This window comes from Grammomys surdaster, unplaced genomic scaffold (genome assembly GCF_004785775.1).
Source record: "Grammomys surdaster isolate TR1022 unplaced genomic scaffold, NIH_TR_1.0 232, whole genome shotgun sequence".
NCBI lineage: Eukaryota > Metazoa > Chordata > Mammalia > Rodentia > Muridae > Grammomys > Grammomys surdaster.
In genome coordinates, this window is record NW_021604677.1 from 239,398 (window position 1) to 260,850 (window position 21,453).

The 21,453-nt window shown below is 35.0% G+C and overlaps 1 protein-coding gene across 2 annotated transcripts in view; it reads right to left on the reverse strand.

The window, feature by feature from the left end:
* The window catches only part of Grik2 (glutamate ionotropic receptor kainate type subunit 2), a 657,422-nt gene that overhangs the window by 220,483 nt on the left and 415,486 nt on the right, over positions 1-21,453 (reverse strand). For both annotated transcript variants that reach the window (XM_028773628.1, XM_028773629.1), the window contains exon 10: positions 10,014-10,220. In XM_028773628.1, coding sequence (XP_028629461.1) covers positions 10,014-10,220 — 207 coding nt within the window. The remainder of the gene's footprint in view (positions 1-10,013; positions 10,221-21,453) is intronic.

Sequence of the window (21,453 nt, forward strand, 5' to 3'; positions counted from 1 at the left end):
AATGTTCAAAGTCCTTGGTCATCAAAGAAATGCAAATCACAACAACCTTGAGATACCACCTTATACCAATCACAATGGCTAAGATCAAAATCTTGCACATGCTGACAAGGATGTGGAGAAAGAGTAGTACTCCTCCATTGCTGGTGGGATTACAAACTGGTACAACCACTGTGGATATCAATCTGGTGGTTCCTTAGAAATTTTTAAATAGTTCTATCTGAAAATCCAGCTATACCAATCCTGTGCGTACAGGACATGTATACTGGTAACAAGGACAAGTGTTCTGCTATGTTCATAGCAGACTTATTTGTAATAGCCAGAAGATGGAAACAACCCCAATGTCCCTCGACTGAACGATGGATACAGAAAATGTGTTTTGTTAACACAATGGAATACTATTGAGCTACTAAAAATGATGACAACATAAATTTTGCAGGCAAATGGAAGGAACTAGAAGATATCATCCTGAGTGAGGTAACCTAGACCCAAAAGGGCATACATGGTATGAACTCACTGATAAGTAGATATTAGCCAAAAAGTACAGAATACCTAGGATACAGCCCACAGACAATAAATAGTTTAATAAACAGGTAGGCCCATGTGAGGATGTTTCAATCCTACTTAGAAGAGGAAATCAAGTAATCAGGGCAGGCAGAAGGAGGGAGGGAACTTAATGGGAGAGGGGAGGAGGAGGGGAAAAGGCAAACAGGATAAGGTATGGGGGTTGGAGGGGACATGAGAAAAGCCCAGAGAGTGAGGAGAATGAATTGAAATATGTACCTCTGGGATGAAAAGTGGGTGACTCTTTAGTAAGTCCCAGAATTCTGGAAGGTAAGAGATTCTCAGGAATCAATGGGGATGACTTTTGTGAAAATGCTCAACAGTTGAAAGAAGGAACTACCTCCAGTAAATAGACAGGGCCCGAAGTAGAGGTATGGGGTTACCAAACCACAGTCAAAAATTCTGACCCAGTATTGTTCCAGTCTAAGATAACTGCAGGGACTAAATTGGAGAAGATACCAAAGGAAAGGCTGTCCAGTGACCACCCCAACTTGGGACTCATTTCAAAGGAGAACACCAAGGTGTGACACTATTATGCTATGATGTATTTCCAGACAGGAGACTAGCTTGGCTTTCCTCAGACAGGCCCTACCAGCAATTGAATGAGACAGATGCAAATACTTTCACCCAACTGTTGGACTGAAGTCAGGAACCCCTATGGAGCAATTAGCAGAGGACTGAAGGAGCAGAAGGGAAAAATGACCCTATAAGAAGACCAGCAGACTCAATTAACCTAGACCCCTGGGAGATCCCATAGACTGAGCCTCCAACCCGGTAGCATATGAGGGCTGGTCCAAGGCCCCCGCACATATACACCAGAAGACTGCCTGGTCTGGCCTCAGTGGGAAAAGATACACATAATTTTAGAGAGAAGAGGCCCCAGAGAAGGGGATTTGGGGGGAACCCTCTCTGAGGCAAGGTGGAGGGGGAATGGAGTAAGGAACTGTTGGCAGGGATGGAGAAGTGGGGCCATGATTGGAATGTAAATAAATAAAATTAATTTAAAGAAAAGATGAGGAGCCATCTTTCTCAAGGACATAGAAATATGCCCTGTAACTATTATCTTCAAGAAAAATTAAGCCTTAATGTTCAAGTTTTTTTGAAGCTAAGAACTTAACTTCCAAATAACCTGACTCCAAGTTGCAAAACTCCTTCTTCCATGAAGGTTTTAAGTTATGTTGTCTTTGGATAAAATCAAAGATGATTAACAAATGAATTTACAACAAATCTTTATTAGCCAAAACCACTCACTTAGACAATAATAAACAACAAAGCTTATTTTGAGACCATGTCTGCAACACATTTATATTAGTGACTTTTCTGTTGCTGTGATAAAACACATTGACCAAAAGTAACTTATGAAAGAGTTTGTTTTGACTTAAGGTTCCAGAGGTAAAATCTACCATAGTATGGAGGTATAGCAGAGAGAAGCTAACCCTACATCTTCACCAAGTATAAAGCAGAGAATAAACTGGAAAGGCTGTGAAATTCTGCACTCTCTAAGTATACTTCCACCAGCAAGGCTTCAGGTCACAAATTTCCACAAGAGCAACCCTAACAAGGGGACCCATATTTAAATATGTGTTCCTCTGTGGGACATACGTTATTCAAATCAACACAGCACTGTTTCAATCTATAAAAGACTGGGAACCCTCTGTTGTTGAAATCTCTTAGCAGATTGCTAATGATAATTATCACATTTACTTTAACACTGATACAGTAATAACATTTTTATCATTTAACTTTTTGGAGAGGTTTTCTAAATTGGAAGGTTTTAGATTTAATTATATTTCTAAACTACAGGGTAAATATGTGGAATTTTGTGTGGTTTTCTCTTTTTTTAGTTATAGTTTTCCCTACTTACACTTTGAGAATTATTAAAACTTTCATTTTCGTTTTAGTCTTTCTGTAATAGCCATTTTAATTTTACATTCCCTGACAGATGTAACAATATACTTTAGGAGTCTAGAAAAGAACCTTGTGTGAAGTATTGGCTGCTTGCACACTCAGGTTCATATAAATTACTCTTAAGTCTGATGTAAATGACCTGAATAGATCCCACAGATCCAAACATAGGATGGTTATTTAAGTTTAGATTTCTCTCCAAATCTAGCCTGTGGATTAGTTCTAAAATGGGCACATGTTTGAAGATGAATTCATTTATCCATACCACCAATATGCATGCCTTGATTTTTCTGAAAATGTGGCAAAAGGGATTTCCATCTTTCTAAATGGAGGCCAAAAACAAAAACAAAAGACAAAAAACAAACAAAAAAACATGTTAGCCTAGAGCAATGTATTTCTTCAGCAATAACATTTCCTGCAGATATTTTTGTACTGTACAAGACATCTAGTTAGAGGTTTAAATGCATTTTGAACACACAAACTCTCTGAACTTTGCCAAATGACCCAAGAGAAAGACATGAGTAGATTTGTAGCTGGTAACCAATAGCCTAGCACAACCATAATTAATTTTACCTTCATGTACATAGATACTGCTTAAGAATCATATCTGTAGATAATTAACTAAAGCCAAAAGGAGACTTGCAATTAAGGTCACACTTTTATTCTTCTTGTTTCATTTGAGACAGACCTGGTCTCTTTGTGTTGTTTAGGCTGGCCTCAAGCTTGAAACTCTATTGTCTTTGACCTTTAATTATTTAGGATTATAAGTGTTTGCCTCCATATTCAGCTTCCTGGCACATTTAAAAAACCTTATTTTTAGGGATGCTTTAACTGAGAAACAAATTAAAGTCACTTTATATACTTAAGGATTTAATATTAGTTATGTGCATATTATATATATATTTTTCAAGTAAAGCATATTTTCAAATAAAATAATTTTAAGTAAAGCATATATTAAACCCATAAATAAAACAATGTGTGCTAGGTGTTACATATAGAAAAAAAAGAAGTGTGGAAATGTCACATAGGTGCCTTTTTGGAGAGTGACATTGTTGCTGCAGAGTTTTTCCAAAGCTAAGGAACGTAATTCAGGGGACATGAATTGAATAAGGGATGGAGACAGTGGTGTCCAAGGAGAACTGGATTACATTAAGACATTAAAAGAACGTCAGTCTACACAGATACAGCTGGAAAAATCAGAAGAGATGGAAATATAAAGGCAGATCAACTTATATCTCAAGAGGCATAGAGAATACACTCAAGTAAAAGTATCTGAGAAGGATTCATCTTCTCTGGGGCTAGAAACACAGTGAATAATGACAGCATGGGGGGAGAAACAGTGATTTCAGCACATCAGGGAACACCTCTGTCTCTCACCGAACTAGCTGCTAGAGCATTCTGGCTCTGCTCCAAAATTCCAAATTCAGAAACTTCCAGGGCAGAGACTGAAATGCATTTCTATTAAGAGTATAAGTGTTGCTTGATCAGAAAGATTGTCATTCACAGATTGAGAACCATTGAGAAAATTTTAAAAATGAAGACATGGGTGAAGCTAGTAAGAGTAGGAGTCCAAAGCAGAAGTGTAAGGAATAGTCCAGAGAACAGAACCCGAGGGAGCCTTGTGTGTAGCAGGCATCAGTATTAGGAACTATGGCATTCAATTCATCAACATCATAACGAGGCAACATTTAAAGAAGAAAGGAGGAAAATAAAAACTATGTCCCCATGTACCTTCCATTATACACCTACAATTAAGAAACCTTATTTTATCAGTCCCTGTAGAAGATCCTGCTAAAACAGAAGACAATGAGAAAGCTAGAGAGAAGATTGAGAATAACTAAAAAAAAGTGTTTCATTTTTGTTTTTTGTTTTTAGAAATAAATTGTAATCTGCTTTTTTCAGGCTTGCAAATATATTATTGTGGCCATATATCTTCAAGGCATTGTAAATTCCTGAAAAACTTTAAGCAATGGTAATAAAATTTCTCTTTCTGTAACAAGACTCCACAAAACATAATATAGATGATAGATTAGAATGGAAATACCGTTATGTTGAAATATTAACATTGACAGGATTGAGCAGCTTTCTGAGTTATTTAAGAAACATGTTGAATAAGATATGAAGGATTGAGATATAATTTAAAAATGACTACTAAATTTTTGGTTGGAAAATATATTAAATTGTTATAACATGCACAGGCAGAAGTGTTCAGAAAGAGTAGTTCAGGGCAGATAAATGATGCGTTATGTTTGGGACTTGCTGCTTCTGAGGTATTTGTGAGATAATCATAATAAATATATGCTAGATGAGTAAGATAACTGGAAAACTCAGTGCTGAAGATACATACTGGTGAAAGTTCAGTATGAAAATGCTAATCGAGCTCACAGAAAAACAAGCAATGTGAGGTTCTTGGTGCTGGCAGTTTACTAGCATGAATTACTACGTTACCAAGAAAGGTGCATATTTTGACTTATGTTGACTATGATCACCTTAGTTTAGAACGAGCATTAAATGTTGAGAAACAAGGCTAAAAGAGGACAAAGAAACATAAGGAAGTCACTGCTGAAACTATATAAGTGTAGACTGTTGTCTAACTACAAAAAGGGAGATGAGAATTTAGGTCATGACAGCAAGAGTACAATAAATGAAAACCTTCAATAAATATACCAGTGGCCTCAATGCAAAAATGCTTTCTGAGAAATATGTAAATAATAATGCCTACTTATTCTTGTGTGTGTGTGTGTGTGTGTGTGTGTGTGTGTGTGTGTGTGCATGTGTTTGTGTTTGTGTTTTGTGTCTACCTGTGGGCGTCTAAGGCCTTTGTAAATTATAGTGACTAATCAATTCAGGGATCCATGGCCGTGGTATCTAGTCCATTATCTGGTATGCCATTTACAATGGTTCTAACATATTATTTCCGTGTCACCATTTATGGCTCTTTAATTTTCTTGAAGAAAAAAATATAAATAATCTATAAAGAAAGACATTATAGAAAACTAATAATATTTTTAGTGACTTAATCCCACAAAGCTCAAATACAAGTAATGATAATATATATGGAGACAACTTATATATTAAAGAGTCTTGTGAGATAAAATTGTCATGTTCTAATCAAATGAATTATTACAAATTTCTAGTAAAAACTTACTGAAATGACTAGGACAATTGCTGCACATACTATCATGGATAAGCACATTGATTTCTATTTGAAAACCAACTTTCTACCTGTAAAATTTATATGGATTTACTGTAACTGACCCTGCATTATAGGCTCTTGCTTCAGTTAAATATTTCCTACATACCCTGGCTACTCTTAATAGTACTTTTTGCTGCACTGAATAGTTGCAAAATTTAGTTTATAAACTTGGCCAGAATAATAAACCCAATTTATGTCTTTTATAAATCTTTCATTGTAATGTTAATATATTTCTTCTTGGATAATATTGACCTGCTGGTGGAATATTCAGGAAAACAAACAAGAAGTCACACATCAAACAGCACATAATGATAACGTGGACAGAAGGACACCAGGCACATCTTTTATCTCTGACTTCACAAAAATAAAAACCAGTAAATATTCATTTTTGTTAAACAGTCTCAGGTAAGTCACTAATTATCCACCCTAATTACCATTAGTAATTGATAGTAGTAATAAATATTAAATGAATAGTAAGAGAACATTCAATATTTTACATTTGGCTTCAAGGCAAATAAACAAACTAATATTTTATTAGGTTCTAAAAGAGTATGAAAAATTAAAATATAAATGTCCTGTTTAAGCAGAACTTCTGATAAATAGATAGTTTGAGATCCTACTTAGTAAATTCCAAACAAATTAGAGAAATATGAAAAGATTTGAAAATAAATTAACAATTTATTTGTACATTTCTTTATTTTCTACTCAATGTCATATATATTTTTCCTATCTGCTTTCTGGGAGAAAATTCTTCTTTGACAATAATTTAATATCAGCAAAATGATAACTAGTCAAATGATGAAAGTAAGTGACAATGACTAGAACATGAGGTTCCACCTCTCCTGGAATATATATGAGCAGGTATTGAATCCTGGAGAAAGATGTTTCATCTTCTTCAATGATGTAAACACAGATAACTAGTTCATTCTTCAATAAATATCCCCCTATAATGCTTAAGTAAAAAAAACTAATTAGACTTAGTGGATCAAACATTAAAAAATAGAAAGAATGAAAACATGAAAAGAGTAGACAGTGATTTTGAAAGAATTTTAGCAGAAAATGGAGAGAATGAAAGAGGAGACTAAGGAGTGAATGTGGCTAAATTCATTATATACACAAATGCAATGTTTAAATAACAAAAATGTAAAATATAATAAAAAATGATGAGTGAAATATCTACAGATATTACTGGCATTGGTAAGAGCTTTTGTTGAGATAACAGCCATAAAGATTTTTTCATGTTTTTATTGTTTCAATACTTGTAATTAAGCATAATATGTTTCCACTTTACTTCTTGCCAACCTTCCTTTTCCTTTTATTTTAAAACAGGTTATCACTAAGCTGCCTACCTTTATCTTGAATTAGTGGTCCTATTGCCCCATTCTCCAAAGTAGCTGGGAACTACCAGGCTTAGCAACAAAATAAATAGTAAAAGAGAACTATTTTCATTATTTTCTATAATTCTTACTTTAGTAATAATAAACCTTTTATGTATCATTAGCTGTATTATGCCTATTACCAAGGAAATTCTCAAACAAAAAAAAATGTCTCAAATACATGAAATGAAATGCAGTTCTATATTCTAATATATAAAAACTTATTATAAAAAAATTAATTCAAGGAAAACTGTCAACTAAGAAATTCTGAAGTAACTCTTTCCGTGCTCATAAAGAATGCCTATTTTGTCAATGAAATCAAGTTAAAAGTGAATATTTAAGACTTAAGCCAGATAATAAGTTTATTCTTATGATTAAATGTGCTTATGTTTTTTATACATTATTTCTTTTTTCATAGATACAATGGTCTTATCTCAAAGCATCTTCTCTGAACATGAAAAATTTAGAATTTGTATTGTTTTTTCTTTGTTGATAAAGAAGTAAGCACTGAGGAAACGGATAATGCACTGTTGGGAAATCACATCACAATGGAAAAATTAAGATTAGTCATCTGAAAATATCAAACCACTTAATATAAAATAATTCAATGCAGATCATTTTAGAAGAAGAATATAGAATTGTTGTAGATTTCATTTTTTGTGACCAAAAATGACCTCAAGATATCTGACAGAGCAATAGTGACAAACAAAACAAAAAAACAAAAAATACAAAATCCTCATGCTACTGGTACGGAGACAGACAGGTAGATGGATGGAATAGAATTGAAGACCCAGAAATGAACATCGGTGGATGGTCACTTGATCTTTGAAAAAGAAGCCAAAACCATACAGTGGAAGAAAGGAAGTATCTTTAATACATTGTGCTGGTCTAATTGGCAGTCTGCATGGAGAAGAATGCAAATTGACCCACTTTTTTTCTCCTTGTATAAAGTTAACTCAAAATGGATCATGGACCTCCACGCAAAACCAGGTATGCTGAATCTAATAGAAGAGAAAGTGGGAAATAGCCTCAAACACATTGGCACAGGAGAAAATTTCCTGAACAGAACACTGATGGCTCATGGTCTAAGCCATTTGACAACAATTGACTAATGGGAATTCATGAAGCTGAAAATCTTCTGTAAGGCAAAAACACTATAAATAGTAAATGTACAGATTAGGAAAAAAAAATCTTTACCAACCCAATATCTGATAGAGGGCTAATATTTAAAATACAAAAAGAACTCAAGAAAGTAGACCCCAGAAACCCAAATAACCAAATTTAAAAATTGGTAAACAAAACTAAACAAAAAATTCACAACTGAGATACCAAATGGCTGAGAAGCACCTAAAGAAATGTCCAAAAATCCCTAATCATCAAGGAAATGCAAATCAAAACAACCCTAAGATTTCACCTTACACCAATCAGAATGGCTAAGATAAAAACTCAAGTGACAGCAGATTCTGGTGAGGATGTGGAGAGAGAGAAATACTCCTCCATTGCTGGTGGGATTTCAAGCTGTTACAACCACTTTGGAAATCAATCTGGTGGTTCCTCAGACAGTTAAAAATCATTCTACCTGAGGACCTTGCTATACCACTCAAAGGTATATACACAAAAGATGCTCCACCATACCACAGGAACAGCTGTTCTATGTTCACAGAAGTCTTATTTATAATAGCCAGAATGTAGAAAAAACCCAGATGTCCCTCAACAGAAGTACAGATACAGAAAATGTGGTTCATTTACACAATAGAATACTACTCACCTATTAAAACCAGGACTTCACGAATTTTGCAGGCAAATGGATGGGACTAGAAACTATCATCTTGAGAGAGGTATCTCAGACCCAAATGGATATACATAATATGTACTCACTGATAACTGGATATTAGCCCTAAAGCTCAGAATACCCATGATGCAACTCATAGGCCGTATGAAGCTTAACAAGAGGGAAGGCCAAAGTGTGAATGCTTCAATCCCTCTTAGAAGGGGAAACAAAGTAATCATGGGAGGGGAAGGGAGGGGGAAAGACAAAAGGGGGGACTGATCATGTATAAGAAGAGACAGAAGGGAATTCCAGGGGGCCAGAAGAATTAATGGAAATATGTAGCAGTGAGGGATGGGGATGGGGAGGACAGGAACTACTAGAAAGTCCCAGATGCCATGGATGAGAGAGGCTCCCAGGAACCAATGGGGATAACATTAGCTGAAATGCAAACAGTGGAAAGATTGAGTAGTTAGACATGGCCCAGAGTTGAATGATATAGCCACCCACCCATCTCAAAATGTTTAACCCAGAATTGTTCCTGTTTAAAGGAAATATAGGGACAAAAGAGGAGCAGAGACTGAAGGAAAGTCCCTCCAGAAACCGACCCACTTTGGGATCCATTCCATGTACAGAAACCAAGCCCCAGCACTATTGCTGATGCTAAGATATATTTGTAGACAGGACCTTGTTATGGCTGTTCCCAGAGAGGTCCTTCCAGACCCTGACTAAAACAGATGCAGATACAGACAATCATTGGACTGAGCCTAGGGATCTCAATGGAAGAGTTAGAGGAAGGACAGAAGAAGTTAAAGGGGACTGCAACCCCATAGTAAGAACAATATCAACTAACCTGACCACCCAGAGCTTCCAGAAACTAAATCACAAACCAAAAAGTATACATGGAGGGATCCATAGCTCCAGATATATATGTAGCTGGCATCAGTGGGAGGGGAGAGGCTTGGTCCTGGGGAGACTTGGTGCCCCAGAGACGACGGATGCTAGAGAGTTAAGGTGGGAGTGGGTAGGTGGGTGGTGAAGCAAAATATTAGAGGCAAAAAGGAGGGAGAAGAGGTAGTGGCTTTGTGGATGTAAGAACAGGAAGGGGTACAACAATTGAAAAAAAAGAGAAAATATACTTTTAATAAAATGACTGGAAATATATAACAATCAACCAAACTGATAGAAATATTGAAAAGATACTCACATGATCGATTAGTTCACGAACCATTCCATTCCATTGTCCGTTTACATCATCCTGGGCTCCATATTTCCCATCCTCCACAAGCCTAATTTCATATGTAAAGCCAAGGATTGTAGATAACTCTCGTAGGAGATCAATACAGTAGCCTTCAAATCGATCATTCCCATAGAGAGGTTTGTCAGACTTCTTAAACAAGACATATGGTTCTTCCTGAAACATTAAACACAAAACAGTGATACACCAGTCAACCAGGACACAGTATGAAAACAATGAATTTTCTTGGAAGACAGAAAATATTTCATGAATTTAGGACAACAATCAATTTAATTTTCTTCTGATTGTTTTTAACACAATTTAAATACTAAGAATGGAGATATTGATATTTTTTAAAGAATATTTGTTCCCTACAAAAGAATATTTAACTATAAATCCCCACTATGTAAATACAGTACATAATACTACAATTTGTAATGTAAAATATTATTAATATATAATTTTACCATCATTAAAATAACCATATTTGAATTATACCACTTATTCAATAGCTGGTGTGCTGTTTCAATCAGATCTATGAATGAGAAAGAATGCTCAATTTTTGCTTCCTATGCACAATTATAACTCATATCAACCTTTGTCATAAAACCATGAAGTTGCAAGTGGTACAATAAATCATAGAAAGACAGTCTAATGATCAATAGTTCCACACGTATTCAGCCTATTCCTACTGTGAGTAATACCTATTTCTACATGATAGAGAAATCATTTAGCCAATGCACTTATGCCATAGCAGATATTAAATACATAGTACACATAATTTCAGATGAAGATTAGTGAAAAAGAGCCATAAGATAGGTCAGTAGCATAGAGAATTACTGTGCAAGGCAAGAGAACACAAAGGAATATTGACTTTTATCTCTTGAAGCCTTTACTAAGGAGGTACATCCCAAATTTGGAAAAGAAGGCATGATATTCAAAACATTGAAAGTAAGTTTTAGAGCATAAGAAATAGTAGACTTGGAGATCAATAAGACATAGAAGAATTCATGGAAAGAATAATGGTTTTCATGTGTTTAACATGGCATTCCGTGCAGAAAGGGAGAATTGTTGCACAGGCTGAGAATGAAAAACATGAGGAGTCTAGCCCTGTGAGTCTCTAATGCAGCAGTCAGTATTAACATATATATATGTTATATATGTATATATGTATATATGTATGTATATATATATATATATATATATATATATATATATACACACACACACACACACACACATATGCTTAGGTACAAAGAGAGTCTATAGTCAGTCCACACTGAATGTGTCCAATCTTGCTAAGTGCAAATAGAAATCTGACTCTAGCATATTTTGAGAACCAGATAGTATTAACACATGCCATGTTATTTCTGTGGCTGCCTCTTCTCGTCTAACTCATATCAACCATTAATGATGATAAGATGTCCAAGTTTTGCCTTTATCAAAACTTTATGTAAATGTAAAAATGCAGTATATAATCTTCTCAAATTAGTTTTCCATCATTTGTAGTGTGGATTTAGGATTCTCCCATGTCCTTTTTACGCTGATAGCTCATTTCCCATTAGGATTGAATAATATTGGATTGTTTATATGTACCTCAGTTATTTGTCTATTTAATTAAAATTCTGAGAAATGTCTAAAAGCTGATATATATATATATATATATATATATATATATATATATATATATAATTTATTCCTTACAGGTAAATAGATTACTGCAAGTATGGCATGTATCCTTTCATCAAAAAATAGTTCCCTTTCTTCCTGGCTTTCCAGCTCAACATATTAGAGAACACTGTTCTGAAAAACCCATTCTATGTATGTTTCTTTCATGCTTAAGAATGGAAGGCAGCCATAGGCTAACTCCACCTTTTCCATTCTGTATTTCTGTTATAGATGTATCTAATTATATCATCTGTTAATCCACCCACTAACTTTAAATAGTTTTGAACATATGCTATATTGGGTAGTGGTGAATATATATTTAATCTATACAAACAACTAATAATACATACTACATATTGAAAATTCACTATAGCAGAACAGTCAACTTTGCATCAAACGTAAATACTGCATGACAGATAAGAGGTTTATAGTAAAATGACTTCTGCAGTGAACTGAGGCAATCAAAGCCCTAGTCAACAAGCAAAGCCATGGTTTCTGAACTAGAGGAAAACAAATATTAGAAACTTCTGAAATATATAACTGTTTCTATTCTGTTACAGTGTGGTAGCAACAAAGCCATAGTTCCTGAAGCCATTTAAGGATAGCTGAATATTTAGAGGGGAAAAATCACAATGCCCTGTAGACGAGAGGATAGACTGAAAATTCTGAGTAGTTGGAATGATACTCAAATGAATCATGTAAGTACAGTAAATTGATTCTACAGAATTCATAGTCTGATTTTAAACCTACTACTATTTGTAAGTAAATTGATAATGGTTGGTTGTCTTTATTCCAATGGCACAGATTAAGTAACTTAAATTCCATGCACTAAGCAATAACAGTAGTTGACATTTTCCTAAGCACTTACTTTGATGCTTGGACTTGCTCTAAGTCCTTTAATTATGTATTTCTCATAATGACTACATGATATCAGTGGCATTATAATTTCCATTTTACAGAAGACAAACTGAAAGGGACAATGTTAAGATTTTTTTTTAATTTTTGCCAAAGAAAAGCAGCCAGCAGTTATTCATACTCCTGGAACACTTAAGAACAAGCCTCCCTATTAATTTATCTTTAGCAATCATTTTCACACTTCATAAGAATGCATAATTATGTATAACTCCTTATGTAACTGAATACATGTTGTACTGCTTTATGATTTTTAATCAACTGGGATTAGACATTGGGCTCTACTACATGCAAAATGGTATTATTTATTGAACAGTATAATCAAGACATCATTACAGAAGAGACCAAGGGCATCATTACAGAAGAGAGTAAGGAATAAACACATAATACAGAAAATTAATTTTCTAGATGACAAAGTAACACCCTTTTCTGAACAAAGCACATCTTTTTAAAATGAATATAAAGAACTTGTGAAAATAGCATGTTATTCATCATGTTGAAGAAGCAACACATGAGTATTTCTGTCGTTAAAGTTGTCATAATTGATACCATTTTGTATGTTTTTTCCAAAGTATTAATGTTTTCAATGAAAATGAATATTTCAGATGTACTAGAAACTTTAACAATTAGTGGTAAATTATGAGAGGTTCATCTATGTGAGGAGGTTTATAAAGGATATGTGTAAGGAATAAAAATGATAATATAACTTCAGAAGTTTTATGCCATTTAATCTCATTCATCTAATTATCCAATTGGCCAGTCCACCTATTAATTTAATTTTATGTGTCTATAAGCCAATAAAAAAGCTCATGTCATAGGGAAATAAATTTATTGTTACCTAGCTGATTAAAAACTTTTAAACATCTTGCACATAACTAGAGAAAAAAAATAGGTCACATATACCTTGTTAGTATTTATGATTCTCTGCAATGTCAAGAGTTACTGTTCTCATATTTAATTCTGATAAGTAAGCCATAGTTTTCCATCTGGGATTTCTATCTCCAGCTATATTGTGTCAAAGATAGTTTGACATCAAGTTATGACTCTCTTTTAAAGTCTCTTTCTCTTTTTCACATGGCATATGGATAAATAACAACCTTGTGCACAAGAAAGAAAAATGGTACCAGAAGCAATTACTGTATTACACACCAAGTTCAATGAATAATATGATAAAACTCTCCTGGGCAACTTTAGCAATTTCTCATATGCCCTCATATCTGTACAGCAGCATTTGCTGGAAGTAAAAGCACCTCATTCCTTTAGCATGAGTAATAAGTATTTTTCAGCATTTTCACAGTCAAGTCCAATTTTAAGGAACACACCAATACCTCATGTATTTTTATCTGCATTAAACTGGGAGTTGGCACAAAATGAAACTAAAATCAGTTCCTGAAGAAGTGATATATTTTAAGGATGAAGGGCTGAAGAAGTGATATATTTTAAGGATGAAAGGAATGAAATGTTTTATTTAAATAAAATAAAACATCTAATAAATGTTTAAAAATCTATAAATTATATGTTCCTCAGCTCTTATATTGGGTTCGGTTCTTTTCCAAATGTTGGCTCACCAAAATACTTGTTATCCCATAATATTCAAAAACAAGGAGAAATAAAATCAAAATTAACTTTAATGTGATACATGTATAATACTTTGTAAGACAAAACTAGTTAACTTATTTAGTTCAAGACGCATTGAATTTCTAAACATTTTAAGTATTGCCCTATGTCCTGGAGGGGGGCAGAACAACACAGAAAATATAATCTTATAAAAATGCAAATCTCTAAAAAGAAGAAAAACTACATTCACTGATTTAAATCAATTCTTTGAAATTACTATTTATAATATCAGTATTATTTACATGCCTATATTACTTTATTGACCATCACAAATGGAGTGTTTTCATCAACTGTATTTTTTGTGAAACATGTTTTGGAGGAGTCTCATAAACCCCAGCATAGGAAATGTTCTGTCCCACAGATCATGTACTTGGAAAATTAAAAAGTAATATTCATGTAGCCTAGTATGGTTCTGAATTTATCTTATAACCAAAAGACTTTTAACTTTGGTTAGAGGCAATAAACTGAAAACCCACTCGTATACGACTGTCAAAGCATTCTGGATGAATCATTGATGGCACATAACTTTTCCTGTAAGGCCAATGAGAAAACATCTAAAAATATTGCATCTTCATTGAGCAAATGAAAAAACCCAAATGATAACATGTTAAAATACAGATTAATGGTTTATATTTTCTTCAAAGATGCTTATATCCTTAACATTTGTGAGTTTTATATATAACATATTTACTCTCTATCAATTCTCTCACACAGAAAATACCCTAATTGATAATATGAGAGAAAACTAAACTTCTAAAAGTGTTAAAACCTCAGAAGTTATAAGATATGTGATAGAAAGCAGCAGGTGATCATAGCTTCTTCCACTGAAGTAATATGCAAAATTTGAAGTTCTTTTAGAACTCTTCATACATAATGTGATAAAAAAGAAAACTATGAAATACCCAATAGTAAAATTTGTTTTCATTTAACATATTTGTGACTTATATAGGGGAGAATTACCTGGCTTATAAAAATATTGACTTGTAAAATGTTACCAGGGATGATTAATAAATTACTAAAGAATAAAGTTTTAAATTTTTGACAAGATGTATATGGATACATGAATTTGAAAGCCCTATGCTGAAAACTAAATATAAAATATTGTAATCTTGCTCTATTTGCTGCTTGTTCTTGCTTTGGCTAGCAAGTCAGTTCCTTTACTGACATTAGAAACTATTTCTTTGGGATTCCAGCAGATATCGCAAACCTGTTAAGATATAAAGCATTGTGGACTGAATAACTACTATATTTCTTGGTCTTCCATTAGAAACAGCTATTATTGGACAGTGAACTAGCCTGTGAAACATCATAATACATACCCTTCCTATATTTGTGTAGATCCATTTTTATCTCTTCCACTGGATAACCTTTACTATTGAAATGAATAAGCACTAAATTTAAATTTAGAGTTTTGCAATTTACACAGTTATGTCTACTCAGTTTATCAGGAAGTACTGTGTAAGCTACCAACAAAGGACAGAAACAAAATTTCAATAACTGTAGAATCTAGCAAATGATCACAAAGGATAGAGACTGAACTTAGTGCTAGAGTAATTGATTAGAAAGTATGGCCTCTGGGTCAGATGTCCTTTGCTGATATCACCAAGCCAAACAAAAATAGCATGAAGCTAGCCCACTAAAGAAAACAAAACTCTTTCAACCACAGAAAAAGAGGTCATAAGTAGGAAAACTGGGGCCTTTTTGCATATAAGCCAGGAAGCAACTTTCAGCCACTGTCATTGGTGATCATTCAAAGTATTTTCCCATTTACATTATTATTTTAGAATCATATGTGAGTACTGTATCTATATCATTTTCATCCTCAATCTTCCTTCCACATTTTCCATTACTCTCAAACTTCATTACATATTCTCCTGTAATTATTATTGCTACAAATACATATATACATATAAACATATTCATATATAAATGTAACCAGTTGAATCTATATATTGTTGCCTATATGTATATGTGTAGGGCTATCCACTCAGGATTCAATTAAATTTTACATATAAATTGCAAAGAAAATAATCTGCTTTGTGATACAGCTGCTCCTCTCTACTTGCTTTATATCTGGCTCTGATTTTCACAGAAAAACCTAATTAAATTAAAAAAAAAATAGTTGCTCAGACTGGCGATCTGAATTCTTGCTTAGGCTGTGAGGCTAAGCACTGCAAGGGAATATAAATAAAAGTAAAAATATCTCTCTGGGTTCCCTGAGGGACAAGCCTGACTGCATGGGGTTGATGTCAAAAGTATCTCCTCTCTAGGAAAAAGACATTGGGACAGGTATGGCCCTCATGCCTCACTGGAAATTGACAGGGAGACCGGAGCCATTACAAGGTCCCCTTCAATTATTGGAAGTCAGGCCTCTATCCCCGCCTTCGCAAGATTGGAATCGCCACAGCCCTTCTATACTTAGAGAAGGGAGGAGATGTCAGGGGCAGCCCTGCTTATACACTGAAGGCCTAAAATCAGCCATAGGCCTAAAACCAGCAATAGGCCTGTCATACATGTATACTAACACCAAGTCTTGGGTCTCTGTGGAAAAACATTGAAACAGATGGCTATAAGCTGTTGTAAACAGGCAACTTTCATGGAAATTTATCAGCCTGAGGAGTCATAGACCTTGTAACTAGGTAGCCTTGGCAGACAATACCAACTTAGATAAGGACAAGTGAATCATAGGCAGAGTCATAGTGATCTGTCCGCTGAACCTTCACCCAGCCAATACCCTGTTCTGAAAGATATCTGTATTCCCCCTAAACACCGGCCCTCCACTGTCATACCCTTTCTCACATCCTGCCTTTTTGTGTTTATAGCCCCTGTGTGAATGAATTAAGATTTGAAAACATAAATAAATTATTTAAAAAAGAAAAAAAAAGAATAGAATGGCAATATGGTGTATCAAGAAGACATAGGAGACAATTCAAGGTGTCTTCAACTGGACAACAGAATGATGAAGACTTATTTAAGAATGTGAATCACACACAGTTGAGAAGGACCTCAGAGGTGGTTGCTAGAAATACTTATGCATCTCTTTGGAAAGAAGTTAGCCGATGCTTTTGGAAATTGAGTTGGAAATTGACCATACTTGTTGTTCTGATGTGTTCCAAAATTATGGAGGAATATTGTCTTTCAGTGTTACCAATGAAGGATGTTTTTGCAAATCATTAGCTCTTAGAAACAAAACCTTTGTCCGACTTGTATTCAAATTTCCTTCAGTCATCTGTCATCTATTTACAGTATTTGATTGAAGGCGATTGAATAAAATTATGAGTGAAATGATAAAATCAAAAAAAAAAGAAAAAGAAAAGAAAGTTGTGCAATGAATCTCCATAGATGTAAATGGAGAAAATGTTCCAAGTGGATCCTTTGAGAAAGGATACAGAGAAAACTGCATTAGCATGTGCTGAAGATGACAAATGTTTCACAGGAGAAAACATGTTAATGTACATATCAGAGGATCTGTGGAGAAAACAGTAAATGATAGCACTGCATATTGCACTTAACTTTTACTTTACTTTGTTTTTTTCATTTTATTGGATATTTTCTTTATTTGCATTTCAAATGTTATCCCTTTTTCCAGGCCTCTCCTCTGGAAACTTCCTATCCCATCCCCCTTTTCCTGCCTCTATGGGGGTTCTTCTCCACCTACCCACCCAATCCCACCTTCCAACCCTGGCATTCCCCTACACTAGGCCATCAAATCCCCTCAGGCTCAAGAGCCACTTTACTTTACTTTACATCTACTAAATTACAATTTATTGATAATTTCTTATAAAGAGCTAATGCTATATTTAACTGTAGGGGGAGTTTTGACCACACTTAGGTACCTCATTAAAATGAAGTTCTGTCTTGAGTCTACGTGACCACAGGTCATGTCCTCTTCCTGTGGAGGGCTTGGAGTGTTGCCCCTACATGACTGATGGTGGCCATAAATGTATGGAGGGGTGTGTCCTCGATCCAGGAGCCTACTGTCCAAGAACTAGGTGAAACGCCTGCCTCCCTTTAGTGTCACCAGGGTTTCTAGCCTTAGCTCAACCAGGACCAGGCTGCCTTTCACAGTCCTACATTTTACAAATTTTTATCTGTAGTACGAAGAAATTTTAGTTAACATAATATTTTAACTCTCATTTTTGAAGTGCAGGAACTTAATCAAAGGAAATGAATTACTAATTCATTACACATTAGTTCACATATAAACTTTCTCATTTCCCATTGTCCTTTCAACTTGAAAATCTCTTTCTTTATTTCTTCCTTCACCCAGTGATCATTGAGTATAGAGGGAGTTGTTCAGTATCCATTAGTCTCTAGGCTTTCTATTGTTTCTGTTGTTGAAGTCCTGCTTTAATCTAGGGCTGTCTGATATGATACAATCATTATTCTTGTATCTTTTGAGGCTTGCTATTTGACCTAGTAGTATTTGGTCAATTTTGGAAAAAGTTCTGTGAGGTACAGAGAAGAAGATATATTGCTCTTTTTTTTTGGGGGGGGGGGTTGAAGTATTCTGTAGATATCTGTTAGGTCCATTTGATTCATAACCTCTATTAATTTCATCATTTCACTGTTTAGTTTCTGTCCTAAAGACCAGTCAATTGTTGGGAGGGGGATGTTTGAGTCTCCCACTATCAATGTGTGTTTTAAATTTTAGTAATGTTTCTTTTATGATTGTGGGTGCCTTTTGCATTTGGGGCATAGATGTCCAGAATTTAAATGTCTTGTTGGTGGATTTTTTTTTCCTTCATGAGTATGAAGTGTTCTTTCCCATCTCTTTTGATTACTTTTGGTTGAAAGTCTATTTTATTAGAAATTTGAATGGCTACTCCAGCTTTTTTCTTGGGTCCATTTCCTTGGAAGACATTTTTTTCCAGCCCTTTACTCTGAGGTATTCTGTATCATTGTTGTTGAGATGCTTTTTATGTATGCAACAGACTGTTGGATACTGTTCAAGCATCTACTTTGTTAGCCTGTGCCTTTTTATTTGGGAATTGAGACCATTGATGTTCAGAGATATTAATGACCAATGAGAGTTAGTTCCTGTTTAATTTGATGTTGGTTGTAGTACTCTGTGTGTGTGTATGTGGGGAGTGTGTGTGTGTGTGTGTGTGTGCATGTGTGTGTGTTTCTCTTCTTTGGTTTTGGTTATTTTGAATTATCTATTTCTTGTGTTTTCTTGGGTATAGTTACCATCCTTGTGATGGAGTTTCCCTTCCAATATCCTTTGCAAAGTTTGGATTAGTGGAAAGATATTGTATAGGTTTTTTTTTTTCTTCATGGAATACCTTGTATTCTCCGTTTATGGTGATTGAAATTTTTGCTGGGTATAGGAGTCTGGGTTGGCATCTGTGATATTTTAGACACTGTAAGACATCTGTCCAGACTCTTATCTACCTTTTAATGTCTCTGTTAAAAAGTCTGGTGCAAGTTTAATATATCTACCTTTATATGTTAGTTGTCTTTTATCTGTTATGACTTTAAATATTTTCTTTGTCCTGTACCTTTATTGTTTTAATTATTATGTGGCAGAAGGATTTTCCATTTGGTTCACTCTATTTGGATTTCTGTGAGCTTCTTGTATGTTTATAGGCATTTCTTTAGGTTAGTGACATTTTATTCTATAATTTTGTGAAGATACTTTCTGGGCCTTTGAGTTGGGAGTCTTCTCCTTTTATTCTTACGTATTGTCTTTTCATGGGATCCCAAATTTCCTGAATGCTTTAATTAGAAACTGTAAGGAGCAGGTCCTTAAACAGGACCAACTCCATTTTCTAATAGGAAACTTGTAGAGGTTAGTCTGGTACTTGTAAAGACATGTCTGTTACTTGTAAAGGCAAGTCTGGAAATGAAGCTGTGCTGAGATAACCAGACACAAGTAGTTATCTGCCATGTACCTCAAGAGTAATGCCAAATCCAACATAAAAGAGGAGCCCCTGCAGAGTACTTCATTCACACTTGTAGCTATGACTGGCCAATGTGATCCTCCGGACAAAGCCTCCTCAGCACCCGGTCATCAAAGAGTTAACTGAGAGACCTATGCCTCCAACTTCATGGCCAAGCTCCAACTTCAAGCTGAGAGACCAATGCCTCCAGCTTCTTCATGGTCAAGCACCCTACAAGGTCAAATTATCTGGAAGCCACAGCCTGACCCTGCCTTCCTGAACTTGGGACCTATAACTCAAAAACATCAAAAGGACTCAGGTCGTATAATCCATGAATGAATGATGTGTATATTGCTATGCTTATTTCTTTGGTAATTAGCTGAATTCCACAAACTCTCTGTCTCTTGGCGTACTCTCCCTTCCCTCTCAAGGAGCTGATGATCTCACAGTCAAATCCAGTATACATACAATCCCTGAGTGGAGCACGATCTGTCGCTCCTCGCCTCACAGGGAATGCTAACCCCTTAACAGATAAGAGTAGCCTGTTCAGGACAGAAACTTTTTAGCCTTAGCATTTCCTTTGAATGATGTATCAATTTTCTCTATGATATCATCTACGCCTGAGATTCTCTCTTCTATCTCTTATATTCTGTCAGTAATGCCTGTGTCTGTAGTTCCTGTTTCTTCCTTAGGTTTTCCATTTTCAGATTGCTTTAGATTGTGTTTACTTTATTAATTCTATTTCCATGTACATGTCTTGACAGTTTTATTTATTGTCCTTGTAGAATGAAAATTATGAAGATCATTTTATAACAAGTTTATAGAATCTTCTTTAGTTATACAGAATATTCTTTAGGTTCCCTTTAGAAGGGCATGGAAAATTTCTTTGTAAAGCAAGCCATGAGGCAAGCCAAGAATGTGGAAAGGCCAGTCACCATTACTGGAACTGGCCAACCACAAAGAGGAAGTAAAGAATGCAAGTCAGCTAGGTGGAACAGGGAACTAGTGGCCACAATGATGGGACAAGGCTGCAATAGCAGGGCAAGACCACATTCTTGAAAAGAATAGATATAGAATCTTTTCACATGACCCTGACTCAAGTAGGCTGGGTTCCTCTGGAATCTTCTGCTATTATTATGTTATGTTTCCTTAGCAACCCCTATGCCCCCTCCTTATTCCCTGGTTTGTGGTTTTTCCCTTTAAAAATCCTTTTCAAACCGGCTGTCGGGGTCAATTCAGCTCCTATGTGAGCATACGAATTGACCAGCAACTAGCTGTTCATATCCCGATTAAACCTCTGCTGTTGCTCCAGTCTTGGTGTCTTGAGTGAA